The sequence below is a fragment of the Pleurodeles waltl genome, chromosome 3_1 (genome assembly GCF_031143425.1).
Source record: "Pleurodeles waltl isolate 20211129_DDA chromosome 3_1, aPleWal1.hap1.20221129, whole genome shotgun sequence".
NCBI classification, from domain to species: domain Eukaryota; kingdom Metazoa; phylum Chordata; class Amphibia; order Caudata; family Salamandridae; genus Pleurodeles; species Pleurodeles waltl.
This window is the reverse complement of record NC_090440.1, coordinates 163,766,974-163,793,381: the sequence shown is the minus strand read 5'-3', so window position 1 is coordinate 163,793,381 and position 26,408 is coordinate 163,766,974. Positions and strand designations below refer to the sequence as shown.

General features: G+C 40.2%; 1 protein-coding gene across 2 annotated transcripts in view; it reads right to left on the bottom strand.

The window, feature by feature from the left end:
* Positions 1-26,408, bottom strand: part of DAPK2 (death associated protein kinase 2) — a 372,045-nt gene that overhangs the window by 260,391 nt on the left and 85,246 nt on the right. For both annotated transcript variants that reach the window (XM_069222058.1, XM_069222057.1), the window contains exon 2: positions 22,933-23,031. In XM_069222058.1, coding sequence (XP_069078159.1) covers positions 22,933-23,009 — 77 coding nt within the window. In that variant the 5' untranslated portion in view covers positions 23,010-23,031. The remainder of the gene's footprint in view (positions 1-22,932; positions 23,032-26,408) is intronic.

The following is a 26,408-nucleotide window of genomic DNA, read 5'->3' as shown; positions in this document are numbered from 1 at the left end:
ATCCATCAGAGGCACGATTTCACTTGTGGGAGCAGGGGACCGCCGAGAAACATAAAATACTCCTACCAGGACAAGTCAGAGCTGAGCTTCAACAGCAGAGAACAGATGGGAACCATGCTCGGCTATTTATAAAGCGAAGAGTGTATGCTGTCACTTCGGCATCACACTTGGGGGTGCAGGTGGTATCAGAGGATGTTTTCAGAGAAGGCCCTGTGTTTCTACATTTTGGTATGCTTCTTGTTCACCAGCACCAGGCCAACTGACTTAACCTCCATTTCTCCATTGCATTCCAAATCACCAGTATAAGGACAGAGAAACGTTCAGTGCATAATTAATCTTAGTTGTGAACTGAGCGGTCTTATCCAAGGAAAGTAATAGCCAGTGTTTAATTTGTGCTTGTTGTTTCCGGTGCTGAGTACTGGCACTTATTTTTGAGGGCTGGCTCTTATTTTTTGCCTCAAGCATTTACTGCGAGCAAAAGACACTTATGGGAAAGACGGAGGAAGAGTAAAACGAAAAAGCTTAACAATGGGAGAAATCTTAAAGCTGCAAGAGTGAGCTGAAGGGGCAGGGAGTGGCTGTAAATGGATTAAAGAGGCCTGAGTTGACTTCAGGATTACGCTGCCTCAGTATTCCGTGCTTGCACGTGTAATTACAGCAGCAGCGTGTTTAAGAGGAGGGCTTTGGGCACTGGCACGTTTTTATTTACAAATTAAGCACTGGTAATAGGTGCCCTTGATGGACACACACATACACGCACGTTAACTCCCAAATAAGGGCATCTGTCCCACAGACACAACCGTAACTCACACCAAGGGCTCGTCATTGTGTCCTGCCCCTCGGTTGAAACCATCGTCATCTTTTGATGGGTGGGTCAAGATCACAGTGGTCTGGAACCGTTTCCTTAGGTGCGTCCTAGCTCTGCTGATTCCTTGATTGCTTTAAGCAGGCAAGGGTGGGGCACTGTTCTAAGGGCAGTCTAGTCATCCAACGAAGGTTCAGTGTAGCATCAGTACTTTGAAATACCACCACAATACTCTTGTGACAGTGCAGAACAGCGATGGCCTTAGCTGGTCCACAACCTACAGAGGTACCAAATAAGGGTTCAGAGTCCCACAAGATCCCATATGAATGCAAACTTCACAAAAATGCAGAACAAGAATAAACTGAAGAATCCAAGAAACTGCGCCATGAGCTTGGAAAACATCAGTAGCCCGAGCGACTGACAGTAATGACAAAAAAAAACAGAGAGGTTGAAGTCCTGAGTGAATATGGCTTTGCAAACAACCACAAGATCTCTACGCCAAAAAAGTAGATGAATCAAAACATAAGAAGTTTCACAGTGTACTCTCATTATTTCGAGGATCAATTATGTTACAAAATAATATTAATAAAATAAACTAAAAAGGGAGACTTTGATTTCACACATACAAAAGAGTTGTATAAAGGAGGGAAATATGTGTATTTTTTTCGCAGTCGTTCGGAAAAGGCAAGAGTGTGTAACTGTGTACACCTCGGCACTGTGCTGGGCCAAGGTAGCCATCTCTGGGTGACGTGAAATTACAGTAAAAGGATTCTCAGTGTTCAATCGCGTGTCCTCTCCAATTAACATGATTGTTACAAAAATTGATCAAAATATTTTTCAGAACACTTTTAGCAAGGACAATCATAAAAGAAATCTCTATCGCCAAGGAGAACGAAAATCCCAAACACATCATGAAAGGAGGCCCAAACAAACGTCAGATTTAGTAGGAGACACAATCAGGTCAGTGGGAAATTGCATCCCTCAATCATAAAACTGCTCTCCATTAGTACAGTCCTTACATGAATAAGAATTTATCCCTAAGCAGCATCAAATTCACCAGTAGATACACTGACACAAGTCATGAATTTAACCCATCAACCATAAAAGGTCATAGCAGCATGGAATTATTCTAAAGAGCATTATGCATTAGCATTAATAACACCAGGAAATGTCAATAATAAAACTATGACTCTGAGCCAGAGATTTGTCCTCAAACCAGAGCTAACTTAAAAAGCACATTATCACATGGCCACATAACGAAAGCAAAAGTTTTCACAGTATCTATTCCGATTGTTGAATCTTGCAAGGTACGGGCAAGAGGAAACAGAATCCAGGCCCTCTAAGGCAATGGTTCCAGGATTTGTGTGGACCACCTCCGATTCAATACTAGACGCAGAGTACCTCGTCTAAGCAATGTCAGCAATTTGAACCTCGCAAATATACACAAGCATACAGAAACAAAGTGCATCCAACAAGTGCACACATTAAGAAATATTTTATTTAATTCATTAACGAAACATGCAAAAATTGACTTTTTGATTTTAATGGGAAGGTTTAAGCTTTTTCAAAAGTAGTATTAGTTCAAAAAGATTAAGTGATATGCTATGCTCCAGCACATCACTTTTTCTCTTTGCCCCGAATGCATGCTCTCTTTCTAGGTTGCGCCTAGGCAGTGCACAAGTGCAGACTCTCAACATGTTGTAATCTACATCTGTGGGCTTAAACCACGCCCATCACTTTCATTTGTTCCTTGGTCTGCCCTTGATTTTGTAGGTAAATGCTTTATGTTTGTCCCGCCCAGAGCTGCTTTGTTACTGCCATGAAGACTTCCCCTGTTACATGGATGATTGCATGATCGGTCACATAGCTTAGTGTGGCGCACTATTCTTTTCTTTTGTCTCGCCACTTCGCACTGTGTGGCCATATGTTTTTTCTTTCTCTTCTTTGTTCATTGTTCTTTCAGATGTGTCTGCCAAACCCGCGGGCTTCCCTTCCGTTTCGCAGAAAAGTGCCTGCTTTTGCCATGATTTTGTCCCTGAGGCGCCTTGGAGTTGGATTCCAAGAAACCATTCACATGCAATTGTGTGAACAGTATGTGAGACTTCTGTAATGGGATCAGAGTATTCTTAGAATGTGCTCTGAACACCTGACATGACTGTTTCAAGCCTATACAATGTAGCGTCAGTGTGCATCATTTTGAAATGAATGAGTGAATGAATCAAGACATGGTTGCACGTACATAGCACCTGGACACACTCTGTTGCTCCTCGCATGCAGAACCTGTAGATCTGTGCTCTCTTGTGTCAATGTGTCTGAAGATATGTCGAAAATGACTGAAATACACCCACTTACATCTAAACATTTACTGTCAGGCACATCACAGAATCTGCACATCTGCAGCCAGGACCCCTGCGCCTCACGCACAAACACATCTGTGCAAGACGGTCTGTGCCCATTCTGGGGACATTCACAAAATATGAGATAATAAACATGGGTACCCTGTGTGTAATTTGCAGAATTCCAGTAGCTTTTACCAGATACCAATCTCTTTTTTTATCTGGAAAAGCTGTGAATGTCTGTGTTCTGAGTAGGTGAATGCTCTTAAAGAGCTGGGAGCTCACCTTTCCCTTCCATTGGTGATGTTAATAAGTGAGAGGTTCTTTCAATCGTACCTTTCACCCACGGTTATATACAGGTCATATATGCTCAGGGTGGCCTGGCACTTTGGAGTAGAGTACGTTATGTTGTAATAGAAATAGTATGTGTACAGTGCCTTCTACAATAGTATGACAGTGCAGTGCTTTAAATTTAAATATGATTGCCTGTGAAAGTAAAAAGCATCCTGTGAATGTTTGCCAGGAAGGTTCCTTGGCTGCTGACAGTTTAACTATGATTTTCTCTGATGTTCTCTCAGAAGAGATTGTTAATTAGTTTTAAAAAATAAAACAAATCGCGTGTTTAGTCTGTAGATAAGTGCCTTCTTTTCATGTCAGGTATTATTATGCATCATTTTACCAAATTACAATGTCATTAAGTTATGAACATATACAAAGTACATGCATTGGCCCAGCTTTCAAAAGCAACGCTATGCAACTGGAAAGTCATAAAGATCATTCATTATCAGCTCTTAATTTTCTATTAAGTGGGTGGTTTAACTCCAAACATTCACCTTAAGGGGAGCTAATCACAAGATCCCCTCCCTCATAACCTATTTCCCATTTTCTGGTTCTCCAGTGCCGCAAGATCATACGAATGACAATAAGGCTTTGCAAATATCAACACATATCAACGATCTAATGCATTGCAAATGCTTGTTGTTGGTGCATACCAGAGCTTCATTTGATGGAACTAATAATTGATGGTAGACCCTATTTGCTGTACTTGCAATGCTCTCACAAATCAAGATCAAAATACAAATGTAATTTCCGTGTCAAACTCCATCATATTTAAAACATGCTTAAGAATTTGCAATTTTGCTTTTTTATCTATATCTACTTTATTAATTTGCTAATATTATTTAGTTTTATAAAAAGTTGCAGAACACTTGAGTAAGCATCACAGACCACCAGAGTCTGTGGACCCCAGTTAACTGCTCTACTTTGGAAATTCACAGGGAGGATTATTAATCCATCAAACCTCAATCCCAGATGCCCGCCACAACAAACTCCATGTATACTGACAACACCAGTGTTTAGTGTAACTCCAGAGGGACTAAATTGTAAATATTGAACCTATCAAAAAAGCCCAGCCTATCATAATGCCGCAAACGTGCAATATTCCAGTTCAATGAAGATGACTCCATTATAAAATGTTACTTTTTGCTTCTAAATGTTACCTTTTGCTTCTACTTAGTCCCCCATCGTATCCATCTCTTTTCCCTGACGTAAATAGTACATTCACATCAACATCACATGAAATTGTCCATTTTACTGCACCATTGTGCAAAGGAATTCCCAAACTAATCACTGGTTTAACAAACAGTTTTGAAGACGCAAACAAAGTAACATCCTATGCCAAGGAATTTATGTTATACTGTGATTTATTACTAACATATAGTAAAGTAAGAGTTTGAAATATGTTAGAAATCAGCTCATTTCCTCGCCTAACATTTAGGAGCCATTTCATGAATAATATATATATATATATATATATATATATATGTATATATATATTTATATATATATTTTAATTAAAATATTAGTTTTCCTAAAATCATTACATCTATTATTCCAAATGGTCACTTCATCATTTTTGGAAATCAATTATTTGTCTCCAAAAGTCAGTTTTGCAATTTCATTAAATAAACTTGTTTTGTCCAAAAGCCTCAGCCCTTCAGTGTCTGAAAATAGACTATTGACACCAAACACCAGCTTTTCACTATTGGCTCCAAGTAATAGTGTGACAAATTCCGAACAAACTATTTCAAATACCAGCATATCTTACTTTGAGCACAGTGCCGTCAAATGTGAGCTTGTCATTTTCAATATATTTACACATTTTGTTTTCAAATATCAGCTTTCCTTTTTTGGAAACGCATTTATGTCTTTAAATGTCAGTGATTCCTTTCAACCCTATGGTATCCCCAGTGTAAGACCTACTATTCCGTGTTCAATCACATTGGTAGTGGTATTACCATCAGTATTAGCTTCTGGTGTACATATATTCAAACTTCATGTTCAACAATTCAATCAGAATTAAAGCATAAATACTATTTTCTGATAACTTATAATTTAGATAACTTTTGTAATTTAGAAATAAATGTAACTTTTTAAAAATAATTACAGTATTTTAAATTAATCCCAGATACAACTCGTTGTAATTTTAAATACATAATAGATAATTAAACATTTTAATTTAGGTCGGATTTCTTTACTAAATCTTACAAAATAATGTTTGTTTAATTTAATGTTTACATTAATTAAATATTGAATCCAAAATTAAACTAATGGTACTGTAGAATCTTTTATTTTATTTTATAATTAAAATAAATATGTAAAATTAATTTGCATTAATATTTACCCTAACATATCTTTACTATTTTTCTCAAGTGTAATAAACCTTTTTTTAATGAACCTTTTTTTTCCCTATGCTTTGGGAGAGCCCCACCCTGATGCCTGAGATTTCACTAAGGTAAAGTATAGGGAGAAGTTAAAAGATGTTTTTAGTGTGAAACCAATAAGTGAAACATTTTTATGTTAAATATTAATATAAATTAATTGTATATATTTCTATTAAATGTAGACTAAAATAAAGCACTACTACAGTACTATTAAGTTAACTTTGATTTCAAATGTAATTATTGTGAATATATTGCATTTAAATTATTTTTCTGAAGTTTCATTTAAAAAATAGATTCCCAACTAAAGTAAAAATATGAAACATAATGTATAGTATAACTTAATATTTAATTCATTTTTACATTCAAAATGTTTACTATTTCAAAATAAAAAAAGTTTTATTGTTAAGATACTTTTTAAACTTTAAATGAAATATATTTATTTTTTTAAATAATTTGAATAATTTGATTTAACATCATCACCTATGGGGTTTTATTTTAAGTCTCTACTGCCATTATTTTCTATGAGAAGGTGTTGCAGTACCAGTGGTTTCGCCATTTTTGTCACTGGACTTACCCCAGCTCGGAGTACTTTTACTACTGTTTTGGGTCCTTTTTTGCTGTAGTAACCTTAGAAGAGCAAATTGTTAGTAGCAATGGGCTTATTCTTTTGTGGGTGTATGTTTCCTCCTAAATGCCTCCTTACCCTGCCCATACTTCCCCTTACTCCTCGTAAACCCCTCCCTTTAGTAGTAAGTATGCCCCTTTTTCCAGCCACACTCCAATGTCCCGCACACATTTACTACTGAGTAGTAAACTTATATGTGCAATGATCTCCCCGTATGAAAGATAGGAGAGCCGGAGGTTTACAGCAGTATATTGGTGAATTGCATTTTGTAGTAAGCCAGTAGTACTATTTTAATACTAGTTTAGATACTACAAAACACAGTTTGTGAATTGTAATGCTAATTTACGTACTACAAAATGCAGTTTGTGAACTGAGCCCAGAGAATCTTTAATATGAAGATTACTGTTAAATCATCTGGGCAGTACTGCATGCCACCTGACCGAAAACAGATCTGTTGCAGACTACATTGACAAAAAACAAACTTCATGCACGCTAAACGAATGTGCAGTAACTGGAGAAAGAAATGAGATGACGCTAGACCTTCATGTCATTTACGCTTCCATGTAATAACAGGTCACAGTGCAGTCCAATTCCTCTTTGCCATAGTTTAGCTGTTGTAAAAGTGTACTTAAAAATTCTCATAAACTTGTAAATTACACTTTGCTCTGGGGCAAAGCTCTTTGCTGCCAAGGCTTGCTTCGCGTTGGTACCCTATGATTTGTAAAATTCATGCAGTTTATCTGAAGCTATATTTACTCTGATTTTATGAGCATGAACAAATCTCTGTGTGCTGAACACTCCAACTAGCAAAATACTTTTTATAATAACCTAGGAAAGTTGTTTCTTCACTTAAGACCTAATCTGATCCCATGGGGATCCCGATAAAGCACAAACAGGAGTTTGCACCCACATCTCTATTTTTGGGTGCACATGAAAAAATGCAACATTCCAAATGCTGCACCTTGGAACGGGGGAAAAGTCTCATAACTGCCTTGCTCCCTACTGTGTGCTGCGGAACCCAACATGTAAGTAACCACACCTCTCCCCCCCACACACACACTCAGCCAGTGCTGTATCACCATGTTACCACTCCAAATAAACAGGTGCATCAGAATGAGGGCCTTTCCTATCACAAAGCCATTTTTTCTGCATACTCTCATGGAGTGGACATGCAGATGAGTTGTTTATTTATTTTTTATTTTGCAGCTTTTTACAGCGCAAAGAAGGCCTGAGGGTAGCTGAGTGCTTTACATAGGAACAGTTACCACACATACATACCATACATACATACCATACGTAAAGAGTGAGATGTATCGGATTACATTATAGTTAGGCTACAAAGCATGTTACAGGTAGAAATTACTGAGCTGTAATAAAGGCAGTTTGTGTTGTCCTTGGCCGACTTTACTGGGCAGGCACATTCAGACATATCACCTGCCCCTTCACTGGGCAGTACCTGCCTGTTGCTGTGGTCCTTTTCCCAGTCCTGCCCAGGCACAGCCACTTCCCAGATGTCGAGAAAGATGAAATTCCAGCAGGGGTCTTGTATTATTGTGCCCTCCAGCCCTCTGGTTCCATGCCGACCCCTTGCACAGTAATAATTTATTGCTTTCACAATATAGTTTTCCGAGATGATCATAAGAAGTCAATATCAAAGATGTAATTGGGCGTGCGGTCATATTCGTTTCCTGCTTAAGGGCAGGTAGGCTGCGATGGGTCTGAATCTGGGTGCAGTCAGATCAACCATTTCTCAGCGATATAGGTCCTGGTTATGAGTTTGGGGGTCGTGATGAGGAGACCGTCGTCGAAGTGGCGGGCTCCCCAGAGGCCCTATTATGAGTTTCCCACTGGGCTGACTGGCGGGAAGCAAGGTTCCCTCCCATCAGCCCAGTGGGAAAGGTGCAATAGCATTGTTGTCGGCTCATAATAGAGCCAGCGACAATGCTGCCGCATGCAGGGGACACCAGCACTCAAAGCAGACAGTGCGCATTTCGATGCAAATGGGAAGAGGGGGGTCCCTGCACCTGTTCTTCGCCAACTTTTCTTGGTGGTTGTACATCCATGAAAAGTCTGGTGGAGAACAAGGTTGTAATCAGCAGGGCGGTGCTGACTTCAGTGCTGCCCTGGCTGATAACAACCTGCACTGCCGTCATACCGTCTGGATCGGAGACAGCTGGGTGGAGATCAGGCATAGGCCCCCAGTGCCTGCTGGAGCACGAGGGCAAAAAGAACAGCTGGTGGACGGAATGTCACAGAGATCTGCGTTTAATCCTTCGTTTTTCCCACCACGACAGCCCAATTTGGACCCAGCCAAATAAACGATGGTTTGTGACTGGTGGTGGATGCTTGCATTGTTCAGCATTCCATCCATCATCTGTTCTTTTTGTTTTTATCATCCTAAGTGGGAAGGGTATGACCCAAAAAGCTCTTTTGTTTGATTAAATAGACTAAACATTGCTTTATATATCACCAATAATCATCTAGCCCATATAAAGGGTACAAATGAGCCATGACTTGTCTTAGTTTACTAATAGCATTGTCATAAGGGCAGGAGTGTTCCTCTGTTTAAACACTCCATTTAAAAAAATATATATTATGAAAGCATGATGTGGTAAAACACTGTCATTTACAGACAGTAAATTTCGAAGAAATGTCCAAAAAACTTTCCACTAACTTCCAGCTTTACTGATAAAACTATATAGTGTATTAACAATAATCTGTGACAAATGGGTTTCAGAAAACAAATTTGCCATTTGCATATCACCAAGAAAAAATTTCTGATTTGCTTTCATCCTATTAAAATATTTTTTTAATCACACAGAAGTACAAAAAATGAGGCTTTCACAACTACAGACATATATTTTGAAATGTTTGCACAGTTGACTTAGGTTTTTCCTAACACACAACATTTAAATAAGTGACACCCTACAGCCTTTCATTCCACACCTTTAACAGCAGGTCAGACAGTTCACCTTACAAAATAATCCTGGCACTCTCTAGTAAGAAAGAAAAAAATAAAAACGAAATTCTGAACTGTGCCTCTGAACACAGAGCTAATGTGACAAAAACAAAATTTAAGGGCGAAAAGAACTTGTCAACTCGCCAGAAGGGGCAAGTAGGTCCTATAAATAGCTCTATCAGATAAAATGTGACTTGCCATAGCGAGTGGGTGAGTAGATTTTTCTAGGCCTGAGTGATACAGTGAAACCAGTCACAGGATGCTTATTTCTGGTCCAGGGAGGACCTGGGTTGGCAGTTTGGGCTAGACTGTTCCCATGGGGAACAGGATCAAGACTGATTTGCATATGGCTGGGTACAAACTCGGATAGCATGGTGGGCAAAAAAAAACTGATGGATTAAACCTAGATCTTTGTGACTGGTGGTGAATATCTGCATTGTTCAGCACTCCGTCCATCATCTGTTCTTTTTTGCTTTTGCTGGAGTGTTGAGGCAGCCCACTCCGGCCAATCCTGGAGCTGCTCTCTACTAACATTTCCAGCAGCATGAGAGCAGCGTCTAGATTAGTGTGGAGCATTCACGAGGACTGGAGGAGGCGAGCCAGCAGTGGTAAGCCCATTTTATTTTTTCGTTTTAGGACTTGACTATATTCTTGCTTCTCCATAACTAAACAAGACAATATTTTTTCCTTTGTCCACTGTTTTGCCCATTACGAGACGGCAAGTGTTTCCCAGGACGGGTGGCCCCTGATGGTGTTTTATCACGTGCAGGTGAGAACTCATGTGCATGGGCGGACAGATGGAACGAGAGGTGGGGCAGTTTTGGAACAGTGAGAGGACAGCTTTCCACGGAAGTGGGGGCCATGCTGCACTGAGCTGCCACCTCAGTCAGCCAGGGTACACGACTGAACGATGCAAACAAGTACTCACGGCAGTTAGTGCAGCTCTCCCCGTCTCTGGGTGTTTTGTCAGTGAATAAACAAGACAACATAAGTGACTATCAGACAGAGAGGGGGCCACGACTGCACCAGACAAAGTACCTTACACTCTTTACATTCTCCATACCTCTCGTTCACCAACAAATGCCACTAAAGTGTTGTTTCTCGGAGCACAAAACTCTCAGCACGGCTGCACAGTAGTGCTTTAATAACCTCCACCATCCTCATCCCGCTGTATCAGAACTTGTTAACCTGGAGACAGACAGGATGCACCTGGCAGGCCTTATTTACAGCTCTCACCTGAGGGGTTTATAGGAAATATTGTCTGAAACCAGGACTTCATTATGAGTGCATGTTTTTTGTCCTTACTTCCTGGGTACTACCAACGTGGTTTTGGACCTCCAGAGCAGGAAGGACAGTCACATGCAGCTGGTACCCTAAATGTTTGGTTGGTTGCCCCACCAAATGTGTAGGGTACCAGTCGCTACTGCCTGAATCGCAAAACAGCATTTTGCCAGGAGCTTTGAAAAATCTTGCACAGCGGCTTCTCTAGCTAGGATCTCCTTCTTGCATACACAGGGGAGTGTCATTGGGGTGTTAGGGGCAGGTGCTTGGGGCATGTGTGAGCGGTTCCATGAACAGCTGAGAGGTAAATGTGGTGACGGAAAATTCAGAGACAGAAGTTGAGGTAAACGGAAAACGAAAAGAGACACAGAGGGAAGTGGTCAATATAAGATGTGCAGGTAAGAGACAGAGGTAAGAGACAGAGGTGCCATGGAAAGATGCAGGTGAAAAAGGACAGGAAAGGGGAGGAGTGTGAGAAGTAAGGCCATGACACAAAAACGCTGACGGATAAAATAATAATAATTTAAAATAATAATAATTTTAAATAATTATGGAGCCCACCCTATATCGTGCACAAAATTGGCTGTGGGACCTCCACCAAATATTATGACCCTAGGCCCAACAACATTAGATGACCGCCCTGTATTTACTGCTCGTATACAGGTCAGCAGTCCATTTAGCTCTGGTACATACAGTGATGCTGCATCTGAGGTGCCTGATGAGTGCGTGGAGAGGCCTCACTCCAAACCTGCTGAGACACGTCTCACATCACGTTACCTCGCCTCCAGTGGGACAAGTGATTGCTTGTTAGGAATAAAAAATGAGCACTAATCTCACATCAAGCAAGAAGCGCCAACCGCTTCAGGCCAGATATGTGACTTTTAACGGGCAGGAACAGCTGTGCAACTATTCACAAGAAATGAAACTTTCAGATGGCTATCTACCTCTCAACCAATAATGCGTCAGCACACACTGCGACATTTAAAGGAAACTCTGCCCACAAGTATCTTAAAAGTGGGTTCCCTCAAGCACCCTGCCAGCTCAGAGCTTCTCTTTCCTCCTCTGGGGGAATGTGAGCCATCAGGCAGCTCACCAGTTATTAATGTAGCAGTGTACCTAACAGCATGATATTGGGTACCATACCGGAAAGAATGTAAAGAACTTAGAGCCAAATGTACGACTTTTTGTTTTGCGACTTGCAATTTTTGCGAATCGCAAAAGAAAATGTATAGCAGTGTTAACCACACTGTTTGCGATTCCCAAATGGGTCGCAAGGGACCTGCCTCATTAATATTCATGAGGCAGTTTGCAATTTGCGACCCATTTGGGAATGGCCCTACTCACAGGGATGGTGGCCTGCTGGGGTCAGCAGACCACCATCTCTGTAACTGCTTTTTCAATAGTTTTTTTTAAATGTAGTCTGTTTTCCTTAAAGGAAAACAGGTTGCATTTCGAAAATGAAAATGAAAAGTTTTCTTTAGTTTTTTTCCGAGTACGCAATAGTCCGTAGACCACTGCCTGCTCTGAAAAAAACATTTTCGTTACCATACATACATGGGAAGGGGTCCCCATTCCCGTTTGCAAATGGTTTAACACCAATTTGCAATTGTTTTGCGACCGCACTCACGGTCACAAAAAAACATACATCCTCATGCGAGTCGCAATTAGGAAGGGGCGTCCTTGGGACGTCCCTTCGTAATTGCAAGTCGCAATCCCTATTTTGTGAGTTGCTAACTGGACAGGGTGTTTTTTCACCTTTTGCAACCGTAAAATTGTGTTGTGCATCTGTCCCGTGGTCTAATATGGAGTGAAAAAATGAATGTTTTATACAGCAATGTATGCACATGTTTTGTATTGACCAACAAATTTAATAACACCATAAAAATGCAAACAGCAAGCGATTTCAAAGGAAATTTGAATCTGCATTTAACGTGTGTTTTTAGTATTCACCTTCAAATATTTTAACTTGTATAGACATAACAGGCAGAACCTTGCTAAATGATCTTATAAAAGTATCAAGTGGTTTTGGTGACTACATAATTAATCCAAGCGGATGAGTGGTTTGCGTATGTCACTAGACTCCTATTATGTAGTTTTTTAACTACATGTCCATTTGGTGCAGCTAACATGAAAAAGATGCTTTAATCATATATGGAAATGTTTATTAAGAAGATGAAAGCGGCGTTGGTTGTCTGATATAAAAAGGAGATAAGATTTTTAATTATGTTGTTGCGAAGGTACAGGTCTGTAAAGATAACACACTCTGATTTATTAAAAAGGCACATTTTATTTGTATATTGAGAGGTTTTTGGGTTTGACCAGCTTTCATGAATAGGATGCAGCTTAAACAAAACGATATATGATCCTAATGAAGAGAGATTGGCTCTGCCAGTAAATGCATTGTCATGCAAAATGCCTAATTAACCAGAGAGGGGTTAGTCCGACTGAAAATAAGCATTGGATGAAATCAATATTTTACATGACTGAATTCACATCTGTGAAATTACACTGTTTCCTTGTGAAATACAGTGTTTTTTTATTTATTCGCCTGAAAACCACAGTTAGGGGTACTCATGGTTTAAAATTAAAACTGAAAAAACACTGAAATTAGCAAGTTTTAATTAGGATCACAATCCATAACGTGAATTTGAAGTGCCCTCACTTTTAATGAAACCGATGCAGTTACAAATGTGGTAAATCAACATACAGCAGAGATTGCATATCACATTCCACTTACCATAGAGACGAGCAAGGGGAAAAGCTTCGGGGCGGGGGGTTGTTTGGGGTGTTACACCCCCCTAATAAATGTATTTTCTAGTAAATATTTCGGTACATGTGATCTTAGTCGGGTATGAGGTGGTTCCTTTCGGATTTCACCACAACCTTTTACATACACACAGATAAAAACATATACGCCCTCTCTCCCTTTCTGTTTTGAAAGTCTTCAAAAAGGATGGTAAATTTGCAGAATACTGTGTTTTCCTTCACTTAGTTCCACTACCAATATGCGTTTATCACTCTTTTTACAACCGCTTAAACTCCTCTCATGCACCCTGACCCCGTATAAAGTATTTTTACATTATATGTCAGCGTGATTGTTGGGAACATCTGAAGCTCATCCCCCCAATCCTACTGACCCTGCTTTGTCACTGGAGATGAGGGTGAATGCAGTATCACTTACAGGTCTGGATATATGTTGGTGAGGTTGTTTTACTTTGTAGGCGTGTTATTTATTGGTATAAATATTGTGAGGTCATAAGTATTGCTTTTGGTGCACAAGTTATATTTTACATTTTATGGATTGTGACCTTAACCATAACTTGTGAATTTCAGTTTTATTTTTTATTCCTAATAAGAACTATAGTTCAACTGTGGCTTCTAGGTTAGTTTTTTTGTTAAAGTAATGTTGTTGTGTTACAAGCAAGCAATCCATACAATCACTTTAACCTTCAGTTGCTTAAGCATATTTTTGAGTTTTTTTTATCATATACCACATTTAAGAGTTTCTTGGGTCCTACATTCAGGCAGTGGACATCAGGGCCTAGTCTACTGCCAGGCCCTGCTTTTATTCCTAAATTTCTTTTTTTGCTCACAGAACCCAAAATTGGATTCACGGTTCTCAGCAAGGTTTTGGGCAAGCTTCAATGTCTAGCATTGTGACCCCAGGGTGAACTTCACAGACCTTTGCCAGAACCTCAGTTTCGGAACCAGATCAAAAAATCTGGCAATAGGTCAGCATGGGTCCTTAAAGCCTGCACCAAGTTTATTGGTCTCAGTCGAGATCTGCAGAATCGGGGGGTCTGGTGATTGGAGTTTCAAACCCCACAGTAAAATAGACAGTTTTTTTACTTTAAACACTGGGGGTCCTTATGGGCCCCACATGAGTCTGGGGGTCAAGGTGCGCTTCCACTGCCCCTTTTGCGCCCTTTCACATTTTTTTCCAGGATACTGGGATCGGATCCCCATGTACTACAATGGCGGGCCCAACATTGTTTTTCTAATGTTGTAACCAGACAATTAGATTCCACATCTGCGAACCAAAAATGGCCAACTTGAGAAAAGCTTCCTCAGTTAATGAGATTTGAGTATTTTTTTTAATTTTAGGATTCGGAGAGCTCCGCTAACCCGGAATCGTAGAGCTTGTTAAAGTTACCAGGACAGAAATGTAAACTCTCCATGCCCAATCCCCACCCCTTAATAATTGCTAATTTCACGAAAAGTGTTAAACGGATTTACACAAATCCAAACAAAGGCACTTTCTTGGTAAAATTCTACCTTCATGGCAAATTTGTTGCAATTCTGTTCAACGTTTTTTATGTATCGAGTTGCAAAGAATCCGATGAGAATGAAAATGGAACACAGTACTTTTTTTGGCCCTGCTTAACAGATCTTCATAAAACTTGCCATGAAGAATCGAGAGTGGATGCACTTTTTTGGAAAGATTCATGCAGATTCGTCAAACTGTGCCAACGTTTCCATTGAAATTCTGACCAAACCGTAATTACAGAAACGTTGTGAAATATGATTTAATACAGCTTATAAAAAGATTAAATAAAGTGTACTTGCTGAGCACAATTTCACTCAGATATATTTTGGTCCTCCTGAAAGATAAACATGGATATTGTTAACCAATTTAATGATTCTCATTTTATAGACCTCATAAGTGCCACCCGCATCAGAAGGACGACAAGCTTAATATCAGTCGATATTGAAACAGGGATATCAAAATCAGATGCATTAGTCTACTCAGCCATGATTTTATATTTTTGGTGCCTTGTACTTTCTGATGCCCACATTCACCACAGATTTAAAACAAATACAATGGAATATTGAAAGAGTCTGTGTTCTGGCTCCAAAATAGTAATGACCCCCATTCCTTTGAGATGATTTAACCGAAGGATCTGGAGATAAATGGAGGTGCCCTTGTCACTAAGACCCATATTTATACTGTTTTAGCGCCGCATTTGCACCTCTTTTTGACGCAAAAATGGCACAAACTTACAAAATACAATTGTATTTTGTAAGTTTGCGCCGCTTTTGCGTCATAAAATGACACAAATGCGGCGCTAAAGAAGTATAAATATGGGCCTAAGTATCCTGTGCTAAACTGTGCAGTGAAGTGGAGAAGTGTGGCACAATGGTTAGAGTGGCAGACCCTGATACAGAGATCTGGTCCAGGACCAGGGTTCAATTCCCACCTCGGTGGGTCTTGGGCTCAATTCCCTTGGACCAGATAATTCTTGCCTCGGTGCCTAATCTAATTAATGGGTCCCACTCTGGGCAATAGCTTGTTTAATCTCCACAACATACCTCACAGTGCTTGGATGCTTGGCTTCACCCTGGGGCTGTCCAGGAGTTGGTTGCCTCACAGGGAAAAGTCAGGAGGGGTTCCACAGTGGTATGCGTACAGTGCTTTGAGACCCTAACGGGTGAGTAGTGCGCTATACAATTGCAAAGTTTACAGTTTTTAAGGAGATACAAAAGTTACACAACTAAACAACATGGCTTAACATTATGTTCCCTTATTCTCTCTTGATAAAACATGTTTTCCTTCTTATGTCCTCTGCTTGCTGTGGGGTTAGTTTGCCACTCGGTCATAAGATTTAAAAATAAAAACAAAATTCAAATATCTAGAACTATAATATCTAACATCAGTGTCTTGATTTTTTTCAAAACTACAAAACAAATTAATTTTTTTCATTACAAAATGTGCTTTCATGTTAAAATGTGTGAGGGGACAAAGTTCGATATTAGTGCCATATGTGGAACAACCATAGCAAAATGGGTGCCCAATGGGAAATTTAATTGATGAAAAGTTGGAAGGCAACAAAGAAGTGGAAAAGAGGCTGGTGGGGAGTGGGTTAATAGTTATTCCAGCACATAAAAGAAGGGAAAAAAGTGGATAGAAACATTGATCCATAAGAGCTATGGAAACTACGCAGTATAGTAAAACACAAGGGTGATCTCTCTATTGATAAAGCCTACATCCAGCAAAGTGGACAGTGGAGACATCTTCGCTTGTAGTTGTAACCTATCAGTGGGTAAAGAGAGTAGTTTATTCTTATTACAATTGAGGGCTTTACTGTCTATTGTCAAATCTCAACAATGTTACTGTGTTTGGTTGCACTGGTAATAAACTAACAGGCCTTCATTGCTTTTCAGGTTGGATCCCCATACACATTTTACAGACTGAATAGAATATATCACAAGGCCCCCTTCACATGAACATGATACGAGTGGATTATTCTGCTGCACAGAGTGGTAGCAGCTGACGCCTCATACCTCAGATTCATACTGCTACGATGCTCAGCAGAATGCCTAAGGCTGCCAAAGGATTACCTTCTTGGAAAAGTGAGAGGATCCCATCTGTTTCCATGTGGATTGTGTATGTGTGTTTGGTGGAGCAGACTGAGGGAGAGTGAGGTTGTTGCTTCTCTTTACCTCCGGACTAGACTAAACTTTCAAACGTAGGATTTTTTTGAGCTGCAACAAACTCATATTGCTCCCTGCCCATTTGACAAGATTGTTTGAAAGAGGAACAGGCTCCTCCTCTTCTAGCTTGGAAGGAGGAGAGGAGGAAAGCTATGCCATAGTTCACTTTGAGTCATATCTGCGATAATGAAGACTTGAACCCAGAGTAATACGCATTTGTGATATGCAGCCCAGACACCCACATCTAAAGGGTCTGATTCATGAAAGTTTTTACACTCAAAAGTGGCATTTCTGCTTTTAAGGTGGAAGTGCTGAGTCACGAAATCTGGATTCCAAGTAGAACTGCACCTATGCAAATAGAAAACTGTGCCTGGTAGAGAGACTTTTCGGTTTGTGTAAATTGGGAAAAGGGGGGGGGAAAGCACATGATAAATGGTGGGTGGGGAAGGTGGAAATGCTGATATCTCGTACATGCCTACAAAGTTGGTGTTACAAACCTATGACATGTCTCCACACAGAATCATTTTCCATTCTATATTTATTCAAACCCTAAACAGGCGGATGATGGAAATTTCCAGTATTTATAATTGTAAAAATGTTATGGGAAGCAAACAATGTCATTAATCACACAGCAATCAGACAAAATCTGTGCTCGGTCTTAAGTTTTAAATTTGTTTAAGAATTGGGCCATACAAGGTAACAACTTCTACAACTCGTAATAGAATGTACAAATCTTGACATGCATCATTTAAGTAGTTAGCACCTGTCTAAGATTTTATAAGCTTCACTGCTGTGGTGGATTTTAAAGTCAACCAACACCTTACTTTCTACTACCTTCAGTCATTTGAAAGGTGATGACACAATGCAAAGGGTTTTATGGTTCTGAATTAGCGTGCGTTAGATGCACCACGCCCCGTGCATCATGATGCAACATTGCACCATATATAATAATGTTACTGCAGTGGGTACAGAATACAAAATGGTGCAATGCCAAGCAGACTACATACTAGTGCTTAAGCAACAAACCACAATGTAGTCCTCGTTCACCTCAGTTGAGCCAACTGGACTTAAGATCAACATTACATGGGTTGCAGAAAGTAAACTAGTTTACTATGGTGCAAGGAGGCATCTGGTACCAGAGAAATCATTCGTCAGCCTTGGAGGGGGTAGAGGGAGATTCTCTCCCCAGCTGTTCTGGAGAAAGCAGATCTTTCTGAAGACCAACCTTAGAATTAGTCTTAGAATGAATCCGATTTTGCACAATTCTGAACTGGCCTCCAGTGTCAGCGCCCATTTTGAAGCAAACATATCTTTCTCAAGTCAAAAATATCTGACTCATATGAAATCTTTGGTAGCGCTCTCGCAGTATGTCAGAGACCCCTTTAGGTGGTCCGTAGAAGCTATGGTTCTTGCCTAACAGAATAGCTATGAATGTAGAGGGTCCGATAGAGATGATGGATAGAATGGGCACATGCTCTACTACTGTACTTTGGCTGGGCATGTTCACTGGTATTGTACATGTTATTGTTAGACTCTGTGGTATGGTGAATCAGATGGCCATATCTGAGGTACAGTACCTCTGAGGAATTGTAATCAGAAGACAACTAGCTTGAGCAATATCTGAGGCACAGTGGTTCTGATGAGCATGTTGTAATGTTTAGGGAATAGAGAGAAACACAGTAATGGCGGTGGGACTTAGGAATTCTGCTGGGTCTATTATTTGTCAAAGCCATTCAACTGGCATGTTTTATGGCACACACATTCTACTGGGCATATTAGGAGATGCAGGAACTGGCATGATGGGAACCAGTTAACTATTAGGAAGGGAGGGAAGGTGAGTCAGGAAACTAGCTTTGGCACAATGAGCAATGCAGAGGCGCTGCCAATGAGGATGGCCGGGGCACTGAGGTCACTAGCACTGATAGTGTATGAGATTGTTGTCAATGACAGTGAATGCGGTGCTTACATAGCAAGGCCACCAGATGCACCCAACAATAAACATTCTTCTAGTTCAATACACTTTGTATTGAGTCACATCTTTTGGCCAAAGTCGTGCAGAAGGATTGATGAGTACCACTACTACAAAAACATGCACTGGAGAAGACCAGCTACATGTTTGAGGAGATGGTCAGGAGTTTAGGAAATTATCATGGAATCGTTCTAGGACATAAGGGTGGTACAGATCCCACCTGGGAGGGGAAGCAAAAGTCAACAGCTGCAGCAAGGCCACCAACAGCAAAGGCATACGAGTAATAAAGAAGAAGGAGAAACAAGGGTTGTCAGGAACAAATGCAAGAATGTTACTGAAGGGGAGGAACACGATCTGAGCTGAATGATAGGGAATCAAGTCTGCTTGAATAATGCAGATAGAAGGTTAAGTTAGATCTGTCAGATTTTTTTAAAAGCCAAAGTAAAGGCATACGTTTTCACTTATAAGGAGCAATTAATATAATACAATGACCAGAACGGAATGTTGTGCAGGCAGACTGATTATAAACACTACCACAACCAAATAAATGCAAATAGGCTGAAACAAGGTAAATGCATAGCGAAAATGCACGATATGAACTCCAAACAGCATATACTGCAAAATGAGAACACCACACCCCAAAATGTTCAATGCATGACTGTGCCATGCCCAATACACATTCACTATGTCACAGACACAAACCGTGGGTAATAATAATGGATGAGATGGGAGATAAATGCCATTTCCCAACAAAATCACGAGAAAAGCGGAAGTAAAGAAGAATTCCTGTGTGAGGATGATTGAGACTGAAGCCAGATATGAAGAGAAGAACCTGCTAGGGCAAAGATATGCAAAGCTGGATCTCAAATGCAGTCACTGCGATAAATTAAGAAACACAAACAACAATATGATTTTTTTAAAGACTACCCAAAGCAAAACCTCTGATGAATAGACCAAATCAAAACAGTTATCACACTTACAACAGGTCTTGATGTGGGTCAGTTTAAACTGGGTGTGGACCGCAATCCTTATATGGTTGGACATCGTGTGACCACTGGCACGAGCGGAACAGTCGAGCATTCATGTTGTTCTTTATGATCCGAGGGCTTGGGAGGTAGCCTGAAGGTGACATATTATTGACCCAGTATTGTCCAGTGATATGTCAGGTCATTTATCTGCCTGCTTAACATCCCTGGTCCAAAGCTGATGGCAGTTTCCTAGTGCTGGTTTGGTGGCAGATCAACTGTAGAGTTCAAAGGCCACTACCTTACTAGACACCGTGTGTGTGGTGGTAACCATGATGTATTAACAGTCCTATTATTATAAACTGACATCTGTGTTAATTACGAGTTTAAAAAGAGCTTGGCAAAAGGAAACTTCTGTAACAAAATGTAATATTGTGTTACTATGCTTAACTACCATTCAAGACCTTATCAACACAAGGGATGCAGTCAATATCTGTTGTTTCAACAAAGTGGAAAGAAACAAGGTAGTTGAAAAGCCAACCTCAACAGGTGAATTTGTTTTAGATTGTTATCTTTATTATTTGTATCAACAGAGAAAAGTGAAGCAAGCACGTCACATTGTTGGTTATTGAATCAATACTTTAGAAATGCCAGCTGTATGATCCTCACAGCAAAACTCTGAATTAGATGTAGTATATGGCAATCACATGCAGCTTGACAATATTCCCCCAGAAACTAAAAAAAATAAATTGACATATTGAACCTTCCAAAACCCAACATAAACTTCCACTAGTTACCTTATAAACTGGGATAGTGACGGTCCCCTACCTGTGTTATCTGAAGATTTGCAAACCAAACGTAAATGACACAAGGGTGTGGAATTTAATAAAATATCTACTTGTCCATTGGACAGGTTGCTTCATAAATCTACTTGTCCCTTTGGTGCCATGTAATGCGGTGACAAATTATGGCACAATCGCATATTAGAACTCTGATAATAGTCTTGCTGATTATGCCTGGGCTCATACTATAGTAGGGCTTGAATACTAGCAATTTCTTTATTTTGCCACCTTTCTGCAGACCTACACACTGGGGTGGGAGGTAGCGGCAAGCAATAATTCCAAGGTTGGAATGCCTTTTTTAGTCTGTGCAACCCTGTTAACTTGCATGTTTTAACGGTTTTCACTAGATCTTCTCTAATCATTTCCCATACTGAGAAAGGTTGGAAATTTACTCCTTACAAGAGTCATAAGTAAAATTTCCTCCAAGGTTGGGGAAAAAGTGATTAAAGGGAAAGTGAACTTGTAAACACTCAACAGATTTTCCCATGAGCAAATCTACACCTGCATATTTGCTCGTGCTAAAATGCAGTTCACAAATATTTTCTAAGACTACAATTACCTGGTCTACTTCAGTAAATTCTTGTGAATTCATGAAAAATGCAAGTATGCACTAACACAAAGACGTATACCATGGGTGCACTTTTGTGAAGAACTGGGCCCCTAATTAGGTCTGGTATTAACCAAGACATTTTGTTTTATTAAAATTATATCTCTAACCTTCTATCGGCTGGCCTCACTGTGACTGATCCTACTTGAAGAACCTGCTCCTACTCAGCGCCTAGATACACTCACATGTGACAAGTTCCATGCTCTACAAATTCATGTTTCACTACAATAATGACTATCTGCTCTTTCACAAAGAGCATACCGGCACACAAAGTGGGTTTGTTCAGTGCCAGGAACTACTGTGGCAATTTGTGCTTATTGCAACCAAAACATATTTTTGCTTTTTGCTAATATTTGTTACAATGGTAAGGGCCCAGCAGCTCCCACAACAATAAAGTTTTACAAAAGCAATGTCAAAACAGACACGCATTGACAAAACCAAAAGAATGACCACCAATGTGGGGCCTATTGGCTTTGCCAATGCTTGTTTATATTCATGTTTCCCATAATCTTGTTGAAACTGGTTACACTGACTTTCCATTATGAATACTTTTTTGCATGCACAAGTACATTTTACTAAATGATACTTCAAAGAAATGGTACATAAGTTTCACAGTAAAAAAAAATTCCTAGTTGCATTTTTTGTGATCTTGCAATCTTGCTTTAAAGCTTCTGCAAAAATGTGCATGTATTCAGGGAGCGTTTTGGGAGCATTATACATTGCCTCATATTTTAAACTTTGCAAATGTGTGTACACGTTTTTGTTTTTACTGGAACTACTGTCAGTAGTGTAGTCCAACCTTACAGAATTTATTTAGGACACTCAACCTGACAATAAAGGCTTTGCATTAATGAACCTTAAATACAATTTCGAACCGCATTAACGTATGGACACATTATCTCAACTGCAATTCCTTTCCCTGCTCTTTGATGTAGTACCGTAAATTGGCAGCCAAAGGGTTTGTGTTGCAGGGGCCTACCTGGCCCAAGGACAATATAAACTTGAAAACTTGTTGTCCTTGGCCCCAAACAATATGTCCTCAGCGTCGGGCTATAGGAATTCCATACCCCTGTTGACAGCCCACAGATATAACTCCCAGGACCCAGGAGTGCGGTCCACAAGTATAAAGCATACTGTTGCTCTCGCACAATAAATATAAAATATAAAATTATCATAACAGTTTTCTTAAGGGTTCCTTTAACAAAAAGCTCCAAACATGAATAAATCCACATGGACTAATTCGTTTGCATTCATAGAATAATAAAAAATCAAGCATTCCAAAAACTGCATTTAAAAATTGCAAAACTATCCTATCCATACAGAGTTCTATATAGGAGCCACTATAAAGGATACAATCTATTAAATCACGTGTGTGTAATGAACTATACCTTCCCAGCTCTTCGCCAATCTCGTACAAGTCTTCCACCTTCTGCTGTTTAAACACCGCCATAGCTGGACTCCTCATTGATGCTATGAGTTGGTTGCACCTGTAACAATTAAGAAGAGGTTAGACTTTCAAACTACTATCAATCTGTACCACAGACACCAAACATGGCAGACCAACGTATTCAATAACCTATCTGTAAAGTGAAGTGTACAGCAACTTGACCAACGTCAGCCAAGGGCTTTCAGTGTGGAGATACCCACAACATTAAACTTTGCCACAAAATGAGAGATAGCTTAGCCATCTCTGTATTCAGTTAGGATGTCTTTCAGAAATGTGTTCACTGAAGGAGTAGAGACCAGCTGCACAGAGATGCAGGCAGTGAAATGAAGCAGCTTGGGGCTACTAAGTAGCACGAGGAAGACACTTGGGGAGATGCAAGTGTGTGGAAAACACACTACCCAACCTAGAGGACGGTGGGTCCCCTTTCACGGAAGTTAACTTCATATCAATAAATAATCAAGAGCAAGCACCTGCAGAAGTCCATTTGTATGGGCCACACCTCACTTTCAGTAACATCTGTTTAGAAGAATGAGTAAAACAAGTGTAGAGCGCAGAGGGAATTATAGTGTGCATGAAGAACTCAGTCAACCTATAATATTGTGTACATGTATGTCATCACATGGGTCAATGATTCATCAAAGGAGTAAGGTGCTCAAGCGGGTGATAATAGGTATCACTATATTTACTCTGCCTTAAACACATACAGAATCTGGAATTTATATCTGGGTAATATGTATCTCAGCACATTGAATGGCATCAGTTTGAGACGTCATGCACATAGCTGCCACAAAGCACTGCCACTTTCAGGTGCTTATGAGGTACTGCTAGCTGGCCGGAAGGGTTAGGCCAACAGTTGTCACACAGTGTGGGATTGGACTCAGTTCCCCGCAATCCAGTGGTGCTGCTGCCGGAATCCAGCAGTCTCATTCGTACAATGGGAGCCAACACAACATAGCAGAAAGTGGAGTAAAGTGTCATAGAATGGAGCAAAGGGTCATATGGTGGAGCAGAGTGGAGTGCTGCAGAGTGGAGTGGCATAGAGTGGAGTAAGTGTCATGGAGTCGAGTGGTGTAGCGTGAAGTGATGAAGAGTGGAGTAAAGTGGCATTGAGTTTTGAAGATTGTAGTGGGGTACAGTGGCACTAAGTGTTGCAGAGTGTTATATAGCAGACTGTCACAGAGTGGAGTAGTGTCACAGAGTGGAGTGTTGTTGAGTTGAGTGAAGGGGCATAGAATGGAGGTATATGGAGTATGGGGGAGTGTTGAAGAGTGGAGTGAAGTGGGGTGGTGTAGCATAGAGTGGAATAAAGTGTCAGAGTGGAGTGGTGTAGCGTGGAGTGTCACAGAGTAAAGTGGTGTAGAAGGTCCTAGAGTAGAATGTCATAGATTGAAGTGGCTTAGAGTCAAGTGGCGTAGAGTGCCTTAGAGTGCAGTTACGTGGCATAGAGTGGAATAGTGTTGTAGTGGAGTAGAGTGTCACAGAGTGGACTGTTGTGGAGTGTCGTAGAGTGCAGTGGAATGTATTAGTGGAGTACCATAGAGTGGAGTGTCGTAGAGTGAAGTGTTGTGGAGTCTCGTGGAATGGTGTAGAGTAGCACAGAGTGAAAAGACATACAGTGGAGTGGTGTAGAGTGGAGTAGAGTGTTGTAGAGTATCACAGAGTGGAGTGGTGTGGAGTGGGATAGAGTGGAGAGGCGTAAAGTAGGGTAGAGTGGCAAACAGTGGATTCGAGTGGAGTAGAGTGGTGTATAATAGAGTAGAGTGCTGTAGAGTTGAGTGTTGCAGAGTGGAGTGGAGTAGTATAGAGTGGCATACCAAAGAGGGCAGCAGAATGTAAGAGTGTGCTGTGGAGTATTGTGTTGTAGAATGGACTGGCGCAGAGTGGATTAAAGTGTCATAGAGTGAAGTATGTATGGGGTGTTGGCGAATTGCCATTACAGACAATACATTTTCAAGTGAAATGGCCATTACATTTGGGCAGACATACAGTTTTACTGATAAAACTACACAACACACAAACAATAAGGTGTGGAAATGGCATCTAGTGTACAGATTTATTTTAGCGTATTGAAATACAGAGCCTGACATTTGATGTATTTTGATGCAATCTGATGTCTTTGAATGCACAGCAAATGTAACAAGATGAGAACAAAAGTTAAAGGCATATTTACAGAAAGTGAGCAATCGTGGACACTTTTGAGGGAGAATACAAGGATCTCTGGTAAACAACCTATGCTCTACAGGATACACTAACTCAAGCTGGACTGCCTAAGTTAAATACTGGCAGCAAATAGAAAGCAGGCAAATGTGACTTGCAAACCACAAAGCCAATGATGAGCAATGGACGGAATGCATTCCCAAGGAAGCTTTCCGAATGTCCCCAAAATTTCTTTAGAAAACTGACAGCTGATCTGTCCATTAGGCTTTGACCTACAAAGGGTATGGAGTTACCCCCATAAGAAAAAAAACAAAAGATAAAAAAAGAGATAAGGAGATGAGAGTGCAAGGGAACCCATATACACAAAATAATCACATTAAAAATTAATACATACACATAGGAAGAGAAAAAAAACTTAGTATAGCGCGAAGTTAAGTTAACAATGTGAAGAAAAATGTGGTTTGACTAAAGGCTGGAATATGGAACAACATATGCCATCAGAATTCCTGCAGGTCAAAATTAGAAATAAAGACCAGAGTGAGGGCAGGGTAACAACTACAGCAGCCTTCGTAAGACTTCCATTGAGCATGCGTCAGCATTCATAACAGCATCAATGGCTAGCTTTCCTACCAGCATGAAAAATCAGGAGAAAGAAGTGAGAACCCAAAGATGGCCACCAACCTTCTCTGGGTGACTATCATAGTTATAGGAGGCAGAACAACTGGTGTCCGAAACAAAAGACTTTGGTATGTCCCTAATACCTTAATATAATAATCTGGTTTTGTGGTGGTGCTCGAGTGCAGGGTCTCCGGTGTGTGATATATAAAGCATTGGCATAAAAAGCTATTATGACCTACTACATACAACTGTGTGGTGTAAACCTACAAGGAAGGTTTTGTGAAACAGTCTGATAAACACAGATCTGCCTCAGGCACAGAATGTTATGTTTGGGATGAGCCTGTTTTACGCCCTTCTGTAAACCCTAAAAAACACTTCCAAACAATTTAAGAATCTGTAGCAAAGTAATTACTTTATGTAGTCTCTAATTTAGGTTTGAAAAGCAAGTTGGTGCTTGAAATATCCTGGGAAAGAGCCATGACACTTTTCTGAGAATAATTTTAGGAGTCATCAGAGGTCAGGGTCATACAATTGTGAAACCACCAAAGGAGATGGGTGGAGACCGCAAACTAGACACTGCTTGGTTTTTGCTTTGGGTCCAAAAAGGTTAGAGTTATGGGAAATTTTTCACGGAGTGTGCTG